General features: G+C 49.2%; 4 protein-coding genes across 12 annotated transcripts in view; 3 read left to right on the plus strand and 1 right to left on the minus strand.

The window, feature by feature from the left end:
* LOC131709151 (uncharacterized) overlaps window positions 1-3,409 on the plus strand; it is a 3,787-nt gene extending 378 nt beyond the window's left edge. Inside the window, exons 2-5 of the mRNA XM_059011242.1 lie at window positions 177-520; window positions 1,502-1,572; window positions 1,726-2,010; window positions 2,151-3,409. Of these exons, the coding sequence (XP_058867225.1) occupies window positions 177-520; window positions 1,502-1,572; window positions 1,726-2,010; window positions 2,151-2,476 (1,026 nt within the window). The 3' untranslated portion in view covers window positions 2,477-3,409. The remainder of the gene's footprint in view (window positions 1-176; window positions 521-1,501; window positions 1,573-1,725; window positions 2,011-2,150) is intronic.
* A 608-nt stretch (window positions 3,410-4,017) lies between these two features.
* LOC117971160 (uncharacterized) lies at window positions 4,018-8,746 on the plus strand. The gene is made up of 4 exons (XM_034919173.2): window positions 4,018-4,110; window positions 5,844-6,584; window positions 6,786-7,652; window positions 7,926-8,746. The coding sequence occupies exons 2-4, from the start codon at window positions 5,897-5,899 to the stop codon at window positions 8,543-8,545; spliced, it is 2,175 nt and encodes a 724-aa protein (XP_034775064.2). The 5' UTR covers window positions 4,018-4,110; window positions 5,844-5,896; the 3' UTR covers window positions 8,546-8,746.
* A 2,481-nt stretch (window positions 8,747-11,227) lies between these two features.
* LOC117434070 (zinc finger protein 691-like) lies at window positions 11,228-17,354 on the plus strand. Of its 5 annotated transcripts, none has more exons than XM_034056621.3 (3): window positions 11,228-11,336; window positions 14,191-14,356; window positions 14,906-17,354. In XM_034056621.3, the coding sequence occupies exons 1-3, from the start codon at window positions 11,259-11,261 to the stop codon at window positions 16,012-16,014; spliced, it is 1,353 nt and encodes a 450-aa protein (XP_033912512.3). In that variant the 5' UTR covers window positions 11,228-11,258; the 3' UTR covers window positions 16,015-17,354. The 5 variants fall into 5 exon arrangements, with proteins under 5 accessions (XP_033912512.3, XP_058867195.1, XP_058867196.1 ...); XM_059011212.1 differs by lacking the exon at window positions 11,228-11,336 and adding an exon at window positions 11,343-11,472; XM_059011213.1 differs by lacking the exon at window positions 11,228-11,336 and adding an exon at window positions 11,343-11,428.
* Window positions 17,355-18,273: 919 nt separating this feature from the next.
* LOC117971162 (zinc finger protein ZFP2-like) overlaps window positions 18,274-21,428 on the minus strand; it is an 87,523-nt gene continuing 84,368 nt past the window's right edge. For 3 of the 5 annotated variants that reach the window (XM_059011179.1, XM_059011180.1, XM_059011177.1), the window contains exons 2-4: window positions 20,922-21,017; window positions 20,132-20,642; window positions 18,274-19,738 (exon numbers count right to left, since the gene is read on the minus strand). In XM_059011179.1, coding sequence (XP_058867162.1) covers window positions 18,528-19,738; window positions 20,132-20,642; window positions 20,922-21,017 — 1,818 coding nt within the window. In that variant the 3' untranslated portion in view covers window positions 18,274-18,527. The remainder of the gene's footprint in view (window positions 19,739-20,131; window positions 20,643-20,921; window positions 21,018-21,428) is intronic. The other 2 variants (XM_059011178.1, XM_059011181.1) reach the window with 2 other exon arrangements.

Genomic DNA, 21,428 nt, shown 5'->3' on the forward strand with positions numbered 1-21,428 from the left:
ATGGTGATGATGATGATGATGATGGTGATGATGATGATGATGATGGTGATGATGATGATGATGATGATGATGGTGATGATGATGATGATGATGATGATGGTGATGATGATGATGATGGTGATGATGATGATGATGATGATGGTGATGATGAACAGCCTCCTCTCTTTTCATCGCAGGTGTGTTCTCTGATGCCGATCGGCTTGGGGGTCCCGCTCGGGGGGGGGGCCCTGGTGTCCCGGGGTCTCCAGCGCTCCCACGCCCGCTGGTCGGATGAAGACACGCTGGCCCTGCTGTCCGTGGTGGCGCGGATGGGCGTGGCCCGCCAGCTGGACAGGAAGTGTCGGAGCAGCGCGGGACTCTGGGAGCGGGTGCGGGTGGCGCTGGCGGAGCGCGCGGTCCCGAGAGAGGCGGGGATCATCCGCTCCCGCTGGAACGCACTCAAGCAGATGTACTGGAAGGAGAAGGCCAGGAGGGGGCAGTGTGGAGTGACAGGCAGCAACAAGAACAGCAGCCGCGTCAGGTGGGTAAGACTCTTAAAGGGGAGCGTCGAACGACAAGCAAACACACGGACGAACTGGACTGGATCAATGATGTGGTGTAATTATAATTACAAATACAATTACAATTACACAGGTGTGCTGGGATTCAATTACATTTACAATTACAATTACAAAGGGGTATTATGGCTTCTGGTCTACTACCAGAAGCCATAATAGTAGCACAGTAGTATTTCAGGTTAGATTTTCGTAATGTCACATTTTTCAAATTTTTGATTGCATTGAATACTGAATTGCACAGTTACACTGCACCTGAGCTCAGCTCTGAATTGCACAGTTACACTGCACCTGAGCCCAGCTCTGACGCACAGTTACACTGCACCTGAGCCCAGCTCTGTGACAGTTACACTGCACCTGAGCCCAGCTCTGAATTGCACAGTTACACTGCACCTGAGCCCAGCTCTGAATTGCAGTTACACTGCACCTGAGCCCAGCTCTGTCACACAGTTACACTGCACCTGAGCCCAGCTCTGAATTGCAGTTACACTGCACCTGAGCCCAGCTCTGAATTGCACAGTTACACTGCACCTGAGCCCAGCTCTGAATTGCACAGTTACACTGCACCTGAGCCCAGCTCTGTCACACAGTTACACTGCACCTGAGCCCAGCTCTGAATTGCAGTTACACTGCACCTGAGCCCAGCTCTGAATTGCACAGTTACACTGCACCTGAGCCCAGCTCTGTCACACAGTTACACTGCACCTGAGCCCAGCTCTGAATTGCAGTTACACTGCACCTGAGCCCAGCTCTGAATTGCACAGTTACACTGCACCTGAGCCCAGCTCTGAATTGCACAGTTACACTGCACCTGAGCCCAGCTCTGTCACACAGTTACACTGCACCTGAGCCCAGCTCTGAATTGCAGTTACACTGCACCTGAGCCCAGCTCTGAATTGCACAGTTACACTGCACCTGAGCCCAGCTCTGTCGCACACTCACCGCAGGTTCTTCAAGACGATGGATGTCCTGCTGACCAGGAACCCTCGGGAGCCGCGGGACGAGGACAGCTCCTCCGGTGAGTCTCCCTCAAGGGGAGAGGGGTGAGGGGTGAGGGGTGAGGGGTGAGGGGTGAGGGGAGAGGGGTGAGGGTTTTTATTGTTTTATTTTAGTGAGGTTCTCATTAATCACATGGTTTTGACGTGTCGATTTCCCTCTCTCTGTCTGTCAGGCTCAGGCTCTCCCTCGCTCCCCGGCCTCGTGCCCCCCTCTTCTCCACACCCCCCGCCCCGCCCCATCCCGGACCCTGGCTCCTCCCCTTCCTCTCTGGACTCCTCTCCATTCACGAGGGACTGGGGGACAGACGCACAGAGAGACACTGAGGGGGACAGGGAGAGGGAGAGCTCGGGCTGGGGACAGTCTGCTCTCCAGCCCCCCCTGCTGGACACAAGGGATCCCACAGCCTCACTGCCCTACAGTGGAAAAACAGAGACGGATTCACATAGCCAGGGGCCTGGTTAGTGTCCATACTACTATTAATAATAATAATAATAATAATAATAATAATAATAATAATTAAGAACTCACCCAGCCACAGTTACCACTTGTCCAGTTCCCAGTCCGTGTGAGTGATTTCTTTATTGCTTGACCTCGCAGCTCCCCTGCCCGAGGGCTGTACCGCTGGCTTCCAGGAGAGGGCGCTGTCGCTGCTGTCAGACTTCCTGCAGGAGCAGCGCAGCTTCCACACACAGCTGCTGCAGGAGCAGAGAGAGCTGAGAGCCGCACTGGAGCGGACGCTACACACACAGGAGCAGGGCTTCACCCTGCTGAGGCAGCTGCTGGAGAGGCAGGGGGGAGGGGCCACACCGAGGGCCACACCCCCCGCCCACAGAGGAGGAGGAGGAGGAGGAGTCACACAAACTGGAGCACAGACACTGCAGACCACAACCCGAGGCCACACCCACCCCCAGAACTCAGCCTGAAACCACACCCACCCCCAGAACTCAGCCTGAAACCACCCCCACCCCCAGAACTCAGCCTGAAACCACACCCACCCCCAGAACTCAGCCTGAAACCACACCCACCCCCAGAACTCTGCGGTAATGGAAGTCCACGCCCCCTGGACACCCCCCGCCCACAGAGGAGGAGGAGGAGGAGTCACACAAACTGGAGCACAGACACTGCAGACCACAACCCGAGGCCACACCCACCCCCAGAACTCAGCCTGAAACCACACCCACCCCCAGAACTCAGCCTGAAACCACCCCCACCCCCAGAACTCAGCCTGAAACCACACCCACCCCCAGAACTCTGCGGTAATGGAAGTCCACGCCCCCTGGGGCTGAACTCCGCCTCCCCAGCAGGGAGGAAGCTGTCGCAGTGAGCCGTGGGCTTCAGCCCTCGTCTTGCTGTGGTGTTAGGGGGCTGCTTCAGCCCTCGTCTTGCTGTGGTGTTAGGGGGCTGCGGCTGAGGGTCCCACGGGGTTTGATAGCGCACGCCGACTGGAATTAAATCAAAGCTGACGGCGGGAGCCGTAGCCGTCCCTATTTGTAGTGGCTGCGTTACAGATTCAATACAAACTCATCAAACACTCAGAAATACTGAATGAAGAAGAGAAGCCACTGATAAAGCGAGAGCTCACTGGATTTGAATAGTCAGCTATTATTAAAGTAGTTAGCAATCAGTGAATCCATTACTTCTCCTCTTCACTATATATATATACATACAGGGCTGGAAATCAGACTCCTGTTGCACAGCAGTGTCACCCAGTCCAGGTTTTACTACCAGCTTGATCAGCCCCAGTGTGTCTAGGTAACAAGCTCAGGTGTGTCTTATTATTAAACTCCTAGTGAAACCAGGAATGGATCAAACGGCTATGCAATGATGCAAGAAGCTAATGGGAGTCTTATTTCCATCCCTACAGATATATATATATATATATATATATATATATATATATATATATATATATATATATATATATATATATATATATATATATAGTTTGAGGTGCACAAAGTGAAATAAAATGATTGTGGTGCTTTTTGAATAAACAGTTCTGTGCTGAGCCCCGATTGCCATTATTTTATATTAAATTGTTAGTTTAGAACATAAGAAAGTTTACAAACGAGAGGAGGCCCCATTCAGCCCATCTTGCTCGTTTGGTTGTTAGTAGCTTATTGATCCCAGAATCTCATCAAGCAGCTTCTTGAAGGATCCCAGGGTGTCAGCTTCAACAACATTACTGGAGAGTCGGTTCCAGACCCTCACAATTCTCTGTGTAAAAAAGTGCCTCCTATTTTCTGTTCTGAATGCCCCTTTATCTAATCTCCATTTGTGACCCCTGGTCCTTGTTTCTTTTTTCAGGTCTAAAAAGTCCCCTTTAGAGAAAGTTAAATGGGCAAAAATTTAGTTTTGTGCAGCTACTTGCCGTAGTGCCAGTAAAAATCGTACTGGTAGTAACATCTGGCTAATAATAATAATAATAATAATAATGACTTGACCGAAAAACTGACTCGCTATGGGACTACAATTCCCAGCAGCCTTTGTAGAGTAACAGCGCATCATTGTGCGACGCTCTTTACAGCTAGAGACGGGAAGAACGGATAAATAAAAGGTAACGCTGTATTAAAAATATTTTTAAAAAACAATAATACAAAATATATATATATATAATGATAACACAGCAAGCACAGACCTCGAACTGCGCTGTGCACGAGTGCAAATCACACATTTCCCTAGGAAAACTTTTAAAATAATTTGATCTGGAATGAAAATGTTAAAAACGCCGCGATTTCTGGTAGCGCAAGTTAGACTGTTGTTCTTTCATGAATAAAAAATAAATAAGAAATAAATAAAAAGCCGACGTGTAAGATTTACTATGCAAATAATACAAATGTAATGCATTTACTGCAAACATGTTTGTGATGAGCGGACGAACGCCACTTTAATTAACACCAGGAAAATAAAACGGTCTGCACTGTCTGAATATTGCAGTATTAACTTGAACTGCCCCGGGCTTTTTATTATTTATGTTTTTTTTGTTTAATTTTCAGGCGATGCGTTTAAAAAATAAATAAGCAAACACAAATGAATGTAGATTTACTAGTTAGTTCGCCCCAATCTCACAGAGCCGCAAACACGACGCGTTTCTTACACAGCAAGTCGCTCCAATGCTTCTGCTCGCTAATTTCATCGCTAACGATGCAAGCGCCCTGTATCGATAGGCTAACAGCGGCTACAGCGTCCGTATCTCACATAACGTTAACACAAACCCCTAAACGTTTAATTTTACAGACCACCGATTCGCGCTAACCTCGGAGTAACACTGGCGAGTGAACCCAGCCGTTCAGTACAGACTCCACAGGGATGGGAATCAGACTCCCGTTAGACAGCTGTGTGATCCAGTCCTGGTTTCACTAGGAGTTTAATAATCAGACACACCTGAGCTTGTTTCCTAGACACACTGTGGGCTGATCAAGCTGGTAGTAAAACCTGGAATGGATCACGCTGCTGTGCAATAGGATTCTGGTTCCCATCCTTACTCCAAGCTTCTGGCACCAGACCAGGGGGGGTCTGTTACAGCTGTAACCGCACTATTTGGTAATTCATTGCATTCCTAATGTAATTGCATTTGAATCCTGGCACACCTGCCACTATACCATAGCTTTGCTCAATTACAGTTCAGTTACGCCTTTATTATCTAAGGAGGCTGTGTGATCCAGTGGTTAAAGAAAAGGGCTTGTAACCAGGAGGTCCCTGGTTCAAATCCCACCTCAACCACTGACTCATTGTGTGACCCTGAGCAAGTCACTTCACCTCCTTGTGCTCCGTCTTTCGGGTGAGACGTAGTTGTAAGTGACTCTACAGCTGATGCATAGTTCACACACCCTAGTCTCTGTAAGTCGCCTTGGATAAAGGCGTCTGCTAAATAAACACATAATAATTATTATTTATTTCTTAGCAGACGCCCTTATCCAGGGCGACTTGCAATTGTTACAAGATATCACATTATTTTTACATACAATTACCCATTTATACAGTTGGGTTTTTACTGGAGCAATCTAGGTAAAGTACCTTGCTCAAGGGTACAGCAGCAGTGTCCCCCACCTGGGATTGAACCCACGACCCTCCGGTCAAGAGTCCAGAGCCCTAACCACTACTCCACACTGCTGCCCTTTATTATTGTTACTCTTGTATTTTCAACCTCTTTTGAAGACCCTGTCATGTTTGAATAATAATAATAATAATAATAATAATAATAATAATAATAATAACAATGGTGACTCTGATTGTGAATGTGGGGGCGCGGCTTCAATGTATCTAACCACCTGCCTCCGACCCTGACAGGCGGACGAGCCCAGCTGTGCTTCGGGGGACCGCGGGGAGTCTTGACTGCGGGGATGGAGCCGGAGCCGGGGAGGGGGGCTCCGCTGGCCCTCGCCCAGCCGGAGAGCTTCGTTCCTGGGGAGGTGAAGCCGGAGGAGGAGGGGGAGGAGGCGGAGGGGCTGGGCGAGGAGTGGGAGTGGGAGACCACTGTCATCAAACAGGAGGAAGAGGCGGAGACGGAGCTCGCTGAGTCCAGGCTCCAGGGGGAGTGCGGGGGAGGAGGGGCGCAGGAGGGTGACCCCTGGGGTACGGAGGGGCAGCAGCTGTTTCCGAACGGAGCTGCTGGGAGCGGCTGTGAGGGGGGGCCCGCGCTCCTCGCAGGGTCCCGGAAGCGCAAAGCAGCGTGGACTGGGAAGCTGCCCCAGGAGGAAGGAGGCAGGGAGGGGAACGGGTACCCCTTGTACCCCAAAATGGGAGGCGAGATCGGAGAGATGGGGGAGATGCAGGAGATGGGAGAGATGCAGGAGATGGGGGAGATGCAGGAGATGGGAGAGATGCGGGAGATGGGAGAGATGCGGGAGATGGGAGAGATGCGGGAGATCGGAGAGATGCGGGAGATCGGAGAGATGGGGGAGCTGCGGGTGATGGGGGAGTTGGGGGCCCCCCTCTTCGCGGTGCCAGGCGACGAAGGCTGCTCGCAGTTCCAGCACCCCGCGGCGAGAGAGGAGGTACCCCATGGGAGCAGCTCAGGGTCAGGCGCAGGTGAGTGCAATATTACTGTCTCGGAGTCATGCAGGGACGCCAGGCCTGGTTTTCACTGTTTAATGATAAGACACACCTGAGCTTGTTAGCTAGACACACTGGGGGGGCTGATCAAGCTGGTAGTAAAACCTGGGCTGGATCACACTGCTGTGCGGTAGGAGCCTGATTGCCACCCCTGCTGTGCTTGTCTCCCCTGTACAGAAGGGCCGTGGGAGGGCAGCCTGATCTCCCAGCAGCAGCGGGTGGGGGGGGGGCAGGTCTGGGCCCCCCCTCCCCCCCACCCCTCCACGGGCTCCTCCCCCGCCTGCTCCAGGGCGTCCCGCCACTTCTCGGAGCTGGAGAAGAGGGTGCTGCTGGGGCTGATCGAGCGACACCGCTCGGTGCTGGAGAGCCGAAAGGGCGACGCGGGGACCGTCCTGCGCAAGCAGCGCACCTGGCAGCAGCTGGGAGCCGAGTTCAACGGGCACCCCTGCGTCTTCCACCGCGACGCCAAGCAGCTGCGCAAGTGCTGGGAGAACATCAAGGCCCGCGCCAAGAAGACCGCCCGCTCCTCCACCCAGGGGAGGAGAGCCAAGGCTGGGGCCGGGGGGGCGGAGGAGGGGGGCGGGGCGACGGCAGGAGCCGGGGGGAAGCAGGGGAGCAGGGAGCCGGCACCGAGGGGAAAGGGGGAGCCCGCGGAGGGGAAGGAAGGCAAGGCGGGGTCCGGGGTGGGGGAGGAAAGCTGGGGGGGAAAGGGGAGTAGGGTGTCGGGGAGCGAGCAGGTGCCAGGGGCGCAGACTTGGAGGGTGGAGGGAAGAGGGGGGAGAGGGTTGGGGTTGGGGGAGGAGCGTGATTGGGGCTTGAGGACCCCTGGCTGGAGTGGGGCAGGGGGGCAGAGGAGGGCGAGGATCGGGCTCGGGTTGGGATTGGGGTTAAGGGGAGGGGAACCTCTGGGAGCTGGGCCGGAGTCGACGGACACCCCGAAACCGCAGAGGAGCGTGAACGGGGCCCCCCCACTTTCTCTCGGCAGCGGAGCCTCAACGCAGGAGCCCAGCTCGGCCAGTCAGCAGCGACGCGGCTTCAGGGAAGGTATGAGAGAAAAAAAAAAGTATATGACACACTCTCTCACTCCACTCTCTCACTCCTCTCTCACACTCTCTCTCACTTCTCTCTCTCTCACTCCTCTCACACTCTCACTCCTCTCTCTCTTCTCAATCCTCTATCTCACACTCTCTCACTCTACTTTCTCTCACTCCTCTCTCACACTCTCACTCCTCTCTCGCACTCTCACTCCTCTCTCTTCTCACTCCTCTCTCTCACACTCTGTCTCACACTCTCTCACTCCTCTCTCTCTCTTTCTAGAAGTGGTGGATCTCTGTGTGGAGGAATGGGGTGTCACAGAGCAGAAGAAAAGAACCCCCAGACCCTGCAGCCTCCCCCCCCCCTCCTCCTCCTCCTCCTCCTCTCCCCCGGCACTCCCCACAAGCACGGCCAGACCGGGTGAGACGGGCAACAGCAGAAGAGAAACCGGGACCCCACCCCATCTCTTCACCAGCCCCGCCCCGGGCGCAGGGAGACCGGAGGGGGCCAGGGGCAAGAGGAAAGGCCTGGGCAGGGGCCTGGGCCCCCCCGGCGCGGCCCCCCCTCGCAGGGAGGAGCAGCTCCAGCTCTCCCTGGTCCGGCTGCAGATCCGACAGGCGGTGGAGCTCCACGGGGTGAAGAGGCAGCAGCTCCGGAGAGCGGGGGAGCTGGCGGAGGAGGAGCACCGGGCCAGGATGAGGGTGCTGAGACACAAGGAGCAGTACTGGGAGAGGAAGCTGCAGCCGCTGCTCTCCCTGCCCCCTCCCCCTCCCCCTCCACCCACCTACCCCGCTCTCTCCTCACAGCCCCCCCCCCCCCCCTCCCTCCTTCCCTTACTCCTCCCTCTCCGTCTCCACACAGCCCGGAGCTGGGAGGCTAGGCAGACTCTAGGGGCGATTTAGCCTAGTTGGGTTGGGTTGGGTTGGGGGGGGGGGGTCGATTCCTGTGTGTTTTGGGTTTGTTTTTAATTTGTATTTTATATATATATATATATAATAGCAATTCCAATTCCTTTGTAAAAATCTATTCCTCAGTTCCGCAACAGAACCGACTGTAATTTCGGTTGTTCCAGATCGAGGTCCCTCTTGTGGGGGGGGGGGGGGGGGGGGGGTCTTCGCTGGCGTCGATCGGGGCTGATTTACCGCTCCGGATGAAACAGTCGCTCGGGGGGGTTGTGAGGATCGCTCTTCTCCTCCGCGGAGTCTTTAAGAACAGCAGCGATCGATCAGTCAATCAATCAATCAATCATCACAAACCCCAGCGGCTGCTTCTTAATTCGCTCCGAGCGGTAAATCAGCCCCGATGGACAGCAGCGACCCCCCCCCCCCCCCCCCCCCCGAGTCCTGCGGAGAGCGCCGTCCCGTGAGAGAACGATCACTTTGTAATTTCACCGCCTGTCAGAACCTGTGCTGTGTAGTATAGCTTGCAGCTTCACCTTGTTATTAATTTAACTGTTTGTACAATAAATGTGTTTCGATTTCTATTCCAGCGTGTTTAAAAACTGTGCTGTGTCTTTTTTTTGGTATTAATAATAATAATAATAATAATAATAATAATAATAATAATAATAATAATAATAATAATGATATATATATATAATAATGATGATTTCTCATACAATACAATACAGATGTGTTTTTACATAGCGCCCTCCCTTCGCGCCATGGCATCGCAGAGCGCAGTTACAGGTACTTTACCTAGATTGCTTCAGTAAAAACCCAACTGTATAAATGGGTAATTGTATGTAAAAAATAATGTGATATCTGTATAATGTGAAATAAGGTGATATCTTCTAACAATTGTAAGTTGCCCTGGATAAGGACGTCTGCTAAGAAGTAAATAATAATTATAGTATGTTTTCAGTTTTAGACTTCTAAAATAATCCAATGTTTCAACCAGTCCAGTGACGTTATTATTATTATTATTTATTTCTTAGCAGACGCCCTTATCCAGGGCGACTTACAATTGTTACAAGATATCACATTATACATTATTTCACATTATACAGATATCACATTATTTTACATACAATTACCCATTTATACAGTTGTTTTTTTTACTGGAGCAATCTAGGTAAAGTACCTTGCTCAAGGGTACAGCAGCAGTGTCTCCCACCTGGGATTGAACCCACGACCCTCCGGTCAAGAGTCCAGAGCCCAGAGCCCTGACCACTACTCCACACTGCTGCCCCAACGGGCAAGGAGCGCAACAGCAAAAAAAAAAACAAAAGAAAAAAAAACGATTTAAGACGATTTTTTGTGTGGAGCAACTGAATATTCTTCATTTTCTCAATCTCACGAAGCACGAATCAGAATCGAGGATATACTGCTTCTCAAAGTCTCTCTGCGGTACTTGACTGCCCTCCGCTGGTCGCTGATGGAAGCGCCGGGCTGTGGGAGTGGGCGTGGTTCGGATTGCTGACGCTGTCAGAGTAGGCGTGACCATGGGGGGGGTTTGTTTAAGTTTTGGGAGGCGGAAGCCGGACTGTATCATTTAAGACTGTTCTCCAGGGTGCTGAAAAAGCGATTCTGCTTCCGGTCACGCACGTTAACATTACGCCAATGATATATTTAACACGTTCATAGAATGCAATATGATGTCATAATAAATCATTCATGTGATGTAGTTATTAATGTCCACTGTAAATTCAGAGAGGGAGGGAGGGAGGGAGATGGGAGGGTTGTCGTTGTTGTATTGTATTGTCTGGGTTGTTTTGTGATAATGTTCATTGTTGAATTGCTTTGGCAAAACTCAGTTCCATTTTGTCATGCCAATAAAGCATTCTTTTTAATTTTGAATTTTTTGAAGGTTATGAACGCAACCTTAAAACCGCGGTTCAGCACAGAACAGCGCAGAACTGTTTATTCAAGTAAATAAATAAACAAAAACACAACTTCTTAGACGTAATTTGATTCCATTACATCTGAACTTAACTTTTAAAATAACACATCATTTTTTATTTATTTATTTATTTATTTATTTATTTATTTTTGGCTGTGTGGTTCTGTGGTTAAAGAAACAGGCTTGTAACCAGGAGGTCCCCGGTTCAAATCCCACCTCAGCCACTGACTCACTGTGTGACCCTGAGCAAGTCACTTAACCTCCTTGTGCTCCGTCTTTTGGGTGAGAGGTAGTTGTAAGTGACTCTGCAGCTGATGCATAGTTCACACATCCTAGTCTCTGTAAGTCGCCTTGGATAAAGGCGTCTGCTAAATAAACAAATAATAACAATAATAATAATAAAAGTAATCTGGCCTCGAATGAGTTAATTAGCGGAGCGCAACGCCTTCACAATAGAATAACCGAACTTAAGCCAATATTATTATTATTATTATTATTATTATTATTATTATTTATTTCTTAGCAGACGCCCTTATCCAGGGTGACTTACAATCGTAAACAAAAATACATTTCAAGTATCACAGTGCAAGTAATAATGCAATTAAGAACAAGACAAATACAGTGACTTTGGTTCAAGCAAGTACAAGTGCGACAAAATACAATTCAATTCAATAATACAATCACAGCTGCGATTAATTAAAACATTGAAGAGAGAGAGGGAGGGCGGCGGCACGCAACGGGTTAATACGCGACCGAGCGGACCCGCATCACGTGATGGGGGTGCGTGCGTGCGTGCGTGTGGTGTCGTCAGCGCGTCTGTTGCCATCATTCACAGAGACGCCGAACGAGAAGGTAAGAGGCGACGGTTGAGTTTTTAAAATTTTATATCGTTTTTTTATACAAAAAACAACGGATTAACCCGTGAAACGGAATTTATAGACAGTGTACGTTGGAAGTGGAGTCCGGGCTCGCTGAAGGAGGGGGGCAGGTTTGCTGTTTTAGCGCAGGGGGGGGGGTTTGAGGTGAAGTTAATATTGTTGTTTTAGTTTCGATGAGGCGGATTCGCCCGGGCGGTGAGGCCGCTGCGCTCGCCGGACTGTCCGGACTGCAGCCCGGTCAGAGAAGCGGGTCTGTCCAGAGGGGGGGGGGGGGGGGGTTTAAAAAAATATAATAAATAAATAAATAAAAAAGAAACCGAGGTGAATGTTTCAAGCCACGCCGTGTTTGTGGCGCCCTCTAGGCCGCGGCCCGCTCGGTTTGAGGCCTGGACGTTTCCCAAAGGTTTTAGTTTCACTCGCTCGATGCTCTAAAAACTCTCGTTTTTTTAAATATATATTTGTTAATATATATATATATATAATATTTACGTGAGCTAGTGTGGCATCTCCATTATTTCCCCGCATCTCTCTGCGTGTGTGTTTTGTTGTAATGGCCGCCTGTTTTCTGTGTGCAATGCAAACACTGTGGAGGTTTAGCCGTCACCTGTCCCAGTTTGTGGCTCTGGTTTTATTTCAGTTTTAAAGTTTTCTGAAGGGTTTGTGAAGGACACGGACGCGCACCTCCTCCTGGGCGGCCGGGAGGGTGTCGGTAAGCCGCGGGCTCGGTGGTTTCTTTCTGACGCATCGGGCTCGGTTTTGCTGCGCGGCTGTACCGAGTAGGACGTGGTTTGAAAATATCAATCCCGTTTGTCAACCGAAGCGCATTAAAACATGTTTAACCTTTTTGTAACACACTTGAACTCCAGGTAAACGAATGCAATTCCTCTAATTGTGACATTATTATTATTATTGTTATTATTATTATTATTATTATTATTATTTAATAAGGTGTATCGAACTGATTAATGTTGCTCGGATATTTAATGGTGCAGGCAGTGGGCGTTATATATTTTTTAATAAGAGAGCGATGGTTGATCTGTATTATTCAAAAAGAAAAAAGACGTCGTACTGTTTGTATCGCACAGTTTTGTGAAGTTTGAAATGATTTAAATGAAAGTCTGGACTTTGTCTGAGTGTGCGGTCAAGTTTTTGTTTTGTGAACGTGTCCTATTATTATTATTATTATTATTACTATTATTATTTTAAAAATCTATTTCTAACTGCGCACCTCTTCAAGTGTTGAGCGCTACATCATTTTATTTATTTATTTATTTATTACCAGGAAGGAGAGTGCGGATTGCAGGTGGTTTGATGCGTGTTTTATCAATATTACATTTAATTAAAAGTGCAAAATAAATGTAAAATTAAATTCGTGTTAATTCGCCGTTAACACCGCGATTAAGACAGTGTTTTTGTGTTCCAGTGCGAGTAAAGTTTATTAAACGCACACACTCTATATAGTGTGTGTATGTGTGTGTGTGTGTGTGTGTATATAATATATATATATTTTTAAAAAAAATTAAATTTATATAAAGATCCTCAAGTATACAAATTAAAAATAAACCTGTGAATCGTATATTATTATTATTATTTATTTCTTAGCAGACACCCTTATCCAGATATCACATTATACATTATTTCACATTATACAGATATCACATTATTTTTACATGCAATTACCCATTTATACAGTTGGGTTTTTACTGGAGCAATCTAGGTAAAGTACCTTGTTCAAGGGTACAGCAGCAGTGTCCCCCACTGGGGATGGAACCCACAACCCTCCGGTCAAGAGTCCAGAGCCCTGACCGCTACTCCACACTGCTACACACTGGTGTATAAACGGCAAGGACGAGCCCCTATCTTTTATATCTTTTAAACATGTGAAAACTGACAAGTGTCCAGGAGAAATATTTGTATTTAAATCTTTAATAATTCATTCAGGATTTTTCTATTTTTTAAGCATGTGCATGTCAGTTTACCACAGTAAGACTCCCATTGCAAAGCAGTGTGATCCGTTCCAGGGTTTCAGTTTAATCTGACACCCCTGAGTGTGTTGCCTGTACACCCTGGGGGCTCGCATCAAGCACGTAGTAAAACCTGGACTGGGTGAAACGGCTGTGCAGTAGGAGTCTGATTCCCGTCCCTGCCTCTTGCTCTCTGTCTGTCACACTCCTTACCTCGATCTACCCAGGACTGTGTATCGCACGCCCCCAGCCTCCTGCAGGAGCTTGAGATTGCATGCGTCTGTGATCCGATCTCTGGGTTTACTGTGTTAACATTCGCTAGCTGTCCTGTAGAGCAAGGAGTCTGACTCTGTGAAAGAGCAGGTTAGTTAGTTATTTAGGGTTACATCAGTGATGTGGAGCGACTGTGTTTTTTGCATCTCTCTCTCTCTCGAGGATGGAGTCTGACTCTGAAAGAGCAGGTTAGTTAGTTATTTAGGGTTACATCAGTGATGTGGAGTGACTGTGTGTTTTTTGCATCTCTCTCTCTCTCTCGAGGATGGAGTCTGACTCTGTGAAAGAGCAGGTTAGTTAGTTATTTAGGGTTACATCAGTGATGTGGAGTTACTGTATTTATTTTTTGCATCTCTCTCTCCCCTGTAGAGGATGGAGTCTGACTCTGTGAAAGAGCAGGTTAGTTAGTTATTTAGGGTTACATCAGTGATGTGGAGTGACTGTGTTTTTTGCATCTCTCTCTCTCTCTTTCCCCTGTAGAGGATGGAGTCTGACTCTGTGAAAGAGCAGGTTAGTTAGTTATTTAGGGTTAGATCAGTGATGTGGAGTGACTGTATTTATTTTTTGCATCTCTCTCTCTCTCCCCTGTAGAGGATGGAGTCTGATTCTGTGAAGGAGGTGTGTGTGAGTTTGAAGCCGGAGAAGGAGGAGCTGCTGCTGCTGCCTGACGGGGTGGACAGGGTGATTGTGATGGAGAGCCCCGCGCCGGTCAGCGAGGTCAGAGAGGTGGCGCAGCCGTCCGCCATCTCGCGGCCCTGTGAGTACCGGGGGTGGGGGGTGAGCATCACCGGACACCATGCGCTGGTCCTGATTGGCCGCGGGGTGCAGCCTCGGGTGTGTCTCGTGTAAACCTGTTTCATGCACAAAATATCAAATATAGCTGGGGGGGGGGGAGATACAAATCAAACATTCGTAGATTTGGAAATATTAATAAAAGGGATTATTTAATAATAAAAATAATAATAAAAATAGTGAAACATGCCCTTATATGTTTCTCTCTCTCCCCTCTTTGTCCCTCTCCTTCCCTCCCTCCCTTTCCCTTCTCCCTCCCTCCCTTTCCCTTCTCCCTCTCTCTCCTTCCCCGTCTCTCATTCCTTCCCCCGTCTCATTCTCTCCACCCCCTCCCTCTCTCCCCTCCCCCTCCCTCTCTCCCCTCCCCCTCCCTCTCTCCTCTCTCCCTCTCTCCCTCCCTCTCTCCCTCCCTCTCTCCCTCCCTCCCTCCCTCCCTCTCCCTCCCTCCCTCTCTCCCTCTCTCCTATCCCCCCCTCTCCCTCCCTCCCTCCCTCCCTCCCTCCCTCCCTCCCAGACCTCCATGAGAACCTGCAGTGCTACCAGTGCTTCATCACCTTCTGCAACTCGAAGGCGAAGGAGCGGCACATGAAGAAGAGCCACCGCGAGGAGTACAAGCAGCAGCTGCAGAGCGGCGACACGCTGTTCACCTGCTACGTGTGCGAGCGGACCTTCCCCTCCTCCCAGGAGCTCACCCAGCACCAGGGCAGCCACACCAAGGAGGACAAGCCTTTCAAGTGCGCCTCCTGTGAGCAGAGCTTCCGCACCTTCTCCGAGGTCACGGCCCACCGCCGCTCCGTCTGCCGCGAGAAGCCCTGCGTCTGCCCCGACTGCGGCCACAGCTGCAGGACCCCGGCGCTGCTCCGGGCGCACCGGCAGAGCCACCGAGGAGGGGAGGGAGAGGCGGAGAAGACCCACAGGTGCGGGAAGTGCGGGGCCCTGTTCGAAAGCGAGGTGGACTTGATCGTGCACCAGGAGAAGCACGCCGGGCAGAGCCGGTGTAACGGAAACAGCGCTGCGGGCAACGCCAACGCCGGCCCCAGGAAAAAGAGAGGCAGGCCGCCCAAGGCGAGCAGGGAGAGCGATGAGGAGGAGGAAGAAGAGGAGGAGGAGGAGGAGGGGAAAAACAAGGGAGGAGGAGGGAGCAAAACTCCCAAACGTGCCAAGAAGCAGCCGGCCCCCATCCCCGCCCCTGAAGGAGAGCAGAATGACAGTGAAGGAGGAGGAGGAGGAGGAGGAGATGATGATCATGCTGATGATAATTCCGAAGACGCCTCCGAGCCCAAGAGCGGTCGGAGGGGCCGGCCGGCCAAGGGCAAGGAGAGGAAGAATCCGGCTCCGGCCCCTTCTGCATGCCCGGAGTGCGGGAAGAGCTTCGCCACGGCGGCCCTGCTGAAGACGCACCAGCGGCTGCACCGGGAGAGGAAGGCTCACCCCTGCGCGGACTGCGACGAGAGCTTCGGCAAGCCCGAGCAGCTCAGCGCCCACCAGCAGAGGGCGCACTCCGGGGAGAGGCACACCTGCGCAGAGTGTGGCAAGAGCTTCAGCAGGGAAGGGAACCTGAAGGCTCACCAGAGGACCCACAGCGCCACCGCGGCGGCGGCAGACAGCGCCCCCGCCAGATAATCAGGACGGGGGGTGGAATTGCAACAAAAAAAATGGGGGGGGGGGGGGGGTCGGTTCCTTTTTTTTTCGATTCCAATTCCTTTTTTAAAATCCCTGTTTTTTTGGTTTTTTTTTAAGAAATTGGAAGTTTATGTTTTAGAGACGTGCTGATTGTTGTGTGATTTTTGGTTTGGTTTTAATCGACTGACAAACGTCGACTTCAATTGAAGGGAATGTGTTGCCGCTGTTGTGAGGAGCTCTATTTTAACAGAATGATGCAGAATTGTGATCGAAGGGGAGTGGAAATGGAATTGAAAAACTAGACGTGACCCCCAGGTAGTATGCTTGGGGGGGGGGGGGGGGGGGGGGTTAAAAATCATTTTAAAGATTTTATTTTGTTATTATTATTATTATTGGGTTTTTTTTATGAAACAAAGGCTTGCACTTCGAAGCAAAGTCATTTGTTTGACATCACAAGCAGGTTCTGTAAGTCAAACCAGTTCTTGACTGCTAGGGGGCGCTGCAGCTGCCAGAGGCACAAGCTGTACAGTTTTAACAGGCACTGCAAGGCTTGTTGTGGTTTCACCCCTGCCCCCTCCCCTCCCTTCCCTCTGCGATCAGCACTGATCTCAAACAACTCCACGCAGGCGTCTCGGACTCCAGTCCTCGGGCGGGCGGGCGCAGAGTCTTCTGATTTTCCGTTCCAACTTCATCTCTCGATCATTGAATAATTGATTTGTTGTTCAATTAGACATTTCATATTTTTACAGTTGATAGTTTATGTGATTCTAGGTGTGCAAGAGAAGTGGCCTGGGAGAGAAGTGTTGAATTTGTCCAATAAATTAATCAAGCAGTTAGACCAGCAAAGTCACCAAGAGCTCGGGGGGGACGAAAAGCCAGAAGACACTGCGGCCCCCTCCAGGAACACCCTGATCTAATGTTGCCTTGGGCCGGGTGTTCTGAGATTAGTGCTGATGGGGGGTGGTGTTCTGGGAGCTTGTATATATCTCCCACTCTCCCCCGCCTCGCCAAAGGAACACACAAGAGTCTTGACAATGCAACTCCCAGTTGTATTTAATTATATTTATTAACTTACTACTTCATATTTTATTTTAATTGTTTTAATGGCAACTTTTTTTTTCTTTTTTTACAGAAGCTTCTGTTTTTGTGGCTTCTGAGTTTTAAAATGTGTCGGTGATTTACCAAGATTTGATTTGATTTATTCTTTGGAAGTTGGTGGGAAATTGTTAATTAGGATGATGATTTAGCTTCTGTGGAATTGCATTTGAATTCCTGCTTGCTGGAAAAAGATATTACTGTTTAAAAAACAAAAAATAATAAAAACCGTTTTTGTAATAAAAGGCATCAGCGTGTTGATTTTTGACTGTGTGTCTGTGGTGGAATTCAGGCGTATTCTGCAGCTATGGCTACAAAGCTTTGCAACACCTAGAAACTACAAAACGATATCGCAAAGGTCTCCTAACGGGAGCCACATTAGTAGCACAGTAGTACTTCATGTTACAGCTCGAAATGTCACGTTTTTCAATGTGTCTGTTTTTTTTTGTGAAGTGGGTAATCTGGGCTCGCTGCTGGAACAGATTATAATCCCCCCACTGCACCTGCTTGAATTATCAGAACATCTTATTTTACCAGCTTCAAAAATGATAACAAGCCACAAAGCAGCTGTGCCAGCATATGAAATCAGTCTCGTTGCTTCAAATCTGCTATAGACTTTGAGGAAGGGAACAGTTCAAACCTGGACTTAGTGAGGGAGGGAGCAGTTCAGTCTCTGTGCCTCAAACCTGCCCTGGACTAACCCAGCTGGGGCAGTTCAGTCTCTGTGCCTCAAACCTGCCCTGGACTAACCCAGCTGGGGCAGTTCAGTCTCTGTGCCTCAAACCTGCCCTGGACTAACCCAGCTGGGGCAGTTCAGTCTCTGTGCCTCAAACCTGCCCTGGACTAACCCAGCTGGGTTACCCATCCATTTCTTCCTTGGTGGTGTTTTTGTATGGATTAGGAGGGCCACACAGAATGCTCTTTGATTGTGAAGATGAAAAGCTGATCCATCCTTACTAGGATTTTAGTATTATTAATTTGTTTTGTTTTCTAATGTTTTATTCTAATTTTTTTGAGTGATTTATTAAATAACCTTTCTTTTGTGCTTTTGTGTGTTTTTAATCCATCCTAATTGTCCTCGGTCACAATTCGTGAAAACCAGGGACGGGTCCCAGGAAACCTTTTACTGCAGAGAACACACACAAAGATAAAACACAGCAAGTATTCTCTTATGACACTGAACACTGCATCTTGTATTTTAATAATGGTGCAATGAGCCTCCAGCATGAGTCAGTACATTCCCATTGCAACACATCCTAACTCCTGCATTGGGAGAGAGTGGACAAAACCCTTCTGTGATTATATACAGGACTGGTCAACACAGAAAAAACACTGAAGGCTTTGTTCTTCGTAACATTGGGTTCTTACAGCAATTACAATGTGTGGAAGAGGTTTAACCCTGAACGAAGCGTACAGGTTTACCATTTCTTGTGAGTTTGCTGGTGTGAAACAAGGCTGTCCGTTCTACTGAACCTCTTCCCAGAGTCAGAGCAGCGATACGGTTTCTCTCCTGTATGAATAATTCGCTGGTGTCCCTTCAGGCTTCCTAAATTACTGAAACTCTTCCCACAGTCAGAGCAGCGACACGGTTTCTCTCCTGTGTGAGTTCGCTGGTGTGAAACAAGTCTGTCCGTTCTACTGAACCTCTTCCCACAGTCAGAGCAGCGATACGGTTTCTCTCCTGTGTGAGTTCGCTGGTGTGAAACAAGGTGTCCTGACTGATTGAACCTCTTCCCACAGTCAGAGCAGTGATACGGTTTCTCTCCTGTATGAGTTCGCTGGTGTGAAACAAGGCTGTCCGTTCTACTGAACCTCTTCCCACAGTCAGAGCAGCGATACGGTTTCTCTCCTGTGTGAGTTCGCTGGTGTGAAACAAGTCTGTCCGTTCTACTGAACCTCTTCCCACAGTCAGAGCAGCGATACGGTTTCTCTCCTGTGTGAGTTCGCTGGTGTAAAACAAGCTGCCCTGAGTGACTGAAACTCTTCCCACAGTCAGAGCAGCGATACGGTTTCTCTCCTGTGTGAGTTCGCTGGTGTGAAACAAGGTGTCCTGACAGACTGAAACTCTTCCCACAGTCAGAGCAGTGATACGGTTTCTCTCCTGTGTGAGTTCGCTGGTGTGTTTTCAGGTGTCCTGACTGATTGAACCTCTTCCCACAGTCAGAGCAGTGATACGGTTTCTCTCCTGTGTGAGTTCGCTGGTGTGTTTTCAGGTGTCCTGACTGATTGAACCTCTTCCCACAGTCAGAGCAGCGATACGGTTTCGCTCCTGTGTGAGTTCGCTGGTGTGCTTTCAGGGATACTGAGTGACTGAACCTCTTCCCACAGTCAGAACAGCGATACGGTTTCTCTCCTGTGTGAGTTCGCTGGTGTGAAACAAGGCTGTCCGTTCTACTGAACCTCTTCCCACAGTCAGAGCAGCGATACGGTTTCTCTCCTGTGTGAGTTCGCTGGTGTGTTTCAAGGCTGCCTGACTGACTGAACCTCTTCCCACAGTCAGAGCAACGATACGGTTTCTCTCCTGTGTGAGTTCTCTGGTGTGTTTTAAAAGTCCTTAACTGGGTCAAACCTTTCCCACAGTCAGGATATTCTCCAGCGCCCGCCCTCGCTTTAGCTGCTGGACTGGAACCTGGAAAATATGAACAGTAAAGAAAGTAAGAGGGACTGCTTGTAGGCTTCGGGCATGTGGCTGGGTGGTGGAGTGGATTCAAGCATGTGAATTTCAGCTGTGAGGCTTGCACTGGGTTACACCAGCTTAAAAACACAAAGTTAAACTGAAAGCCTTTACTTTGTGTAAAAGCAGAGTCAGTAAAGACTGATGCTGGTGAAACCGAGCCCTGGGATCAAAATCTGCCTTCAAAGTTCTCCTGTAATGTTTCAGGTCTATTTCCTCCAACACATGTTGCAATTACAAACAAACCGATAGTAACGTAACCTACATGCTCCCTCCCTCCCTCTCAACCACACTGTGGATATCACGCAATCTAGAATGACAATGTCACAGCTACTGGGAGTCACTCACCTGATAGAATGCATTCTGAATGGGAGCGCCCGTCTTCCTTTCCACCTCCTTGCGTGCTGTTGGGAGAGCCTTCCTCTCCAGCGCCTTGCTCTCTCACGCAGATTCTCTCCAGCACCACGCTACACTCCCGCAGGCGTACAGGCTCCAGCTCAGGGATGTTTGGTTTGAAGTCCTCGGATTCTTCCTTCCTTGGTTCCATGTGCTCAAACTCTACTTCAGGGGGCTCCCGTTTAATAAGGACAGTTTCCAGCACCTCTTCTTGTTTCACAGGAAGGGGTTCTTCTGTCTGGGGGATCTCCAATTCATTGTGCTCAGCTTTAATCTCGGAGACCTCTGGCTGGCTGCTGTCACATTGCATCTCACAGAGCTCCTGTTTAATGGGGAGGGAAGCCAGCCCAGAGAACTCCACTCTAATGGGGACAAGTTCAAGTTCAGGAAACTCCTCTTTAATCTGGACAGACTCCATCTTCACACTGTCCATGGCAGCACACGGGAGTCTGTTTAGCAGCTGCTGGAAAAGAAAAGCATTTATTTATTTCAATACAGTGCTACTAAAGGCGATTCTAGAGGGCGACAAAATCTGGCCTGAATAGCAAGGGTGGCTTTACTATTGAAGGGACATATAATTTCTTATAGTAAGTTTGTAATACCAGAGGATTTTATCTGTTGAGTAGGTTTACACAGTGTATCCATTCCATATATTATTCATTGTGGATTTCTTTTGTGCAACATGTTCTAACATTTACGTTTATAATACAATATGTAATAGCATAGATTGTATCTGTCTAACCTGTAGAGTCCGGTTTGAAGAATGAAGGATGAAAGTTGTCGAGTTGAAGTTGGCGTCTCTGGCTGGGAAGAGGCTTTCGAAGGACGCAGCGTCGAGCTACAGCGTATCCACAAGACAAAATAAAAATAGAAAATAAAGCCGTTACACAGGTCTGTACAGGATCAAAACGAGTCAAGAAAACATTTCTGAAGCACTGGCAGTCTCCAATCTCATTTTTATCTCTCATATAAATAAATGTCTTTGCGCGCCTCTTTCTGTCGTCCTCTCTCCTCACGCACGGCGTGCGAGTGAGCTGCCGAAGCCCCGCCTCTCCGCTCGAGCTGCGCGGCTTCTCTGATCCAGGAGGCTCGCGCTGCCGCTCGAGCTCGCCTACAATTCAAATATAACGGCCGCTTTTCAGACCGAACGCGTTTTAAACGATAGAGTCTGACAATAAAACACATTCACAGTGAATATGTGTGCGTTTAAAAAGCAAGATACACGACAGCCGACGATGTCTTTATAACA

Source organism: Acipenser ruthenus, chromosome 41, assembly GCF_902713425.1.
Source record: "Acipenser ruthenus chromosome 41, fAciRut3.2 maternal haplotype, whole genome shotgun sequence".
Lineage (NCBI taxonomy): Eukaryota > Metazoa > Chordata > Actinopteri > Acipenseriformes > Acipenseridae > Acipenser > Acipenser ruthenus.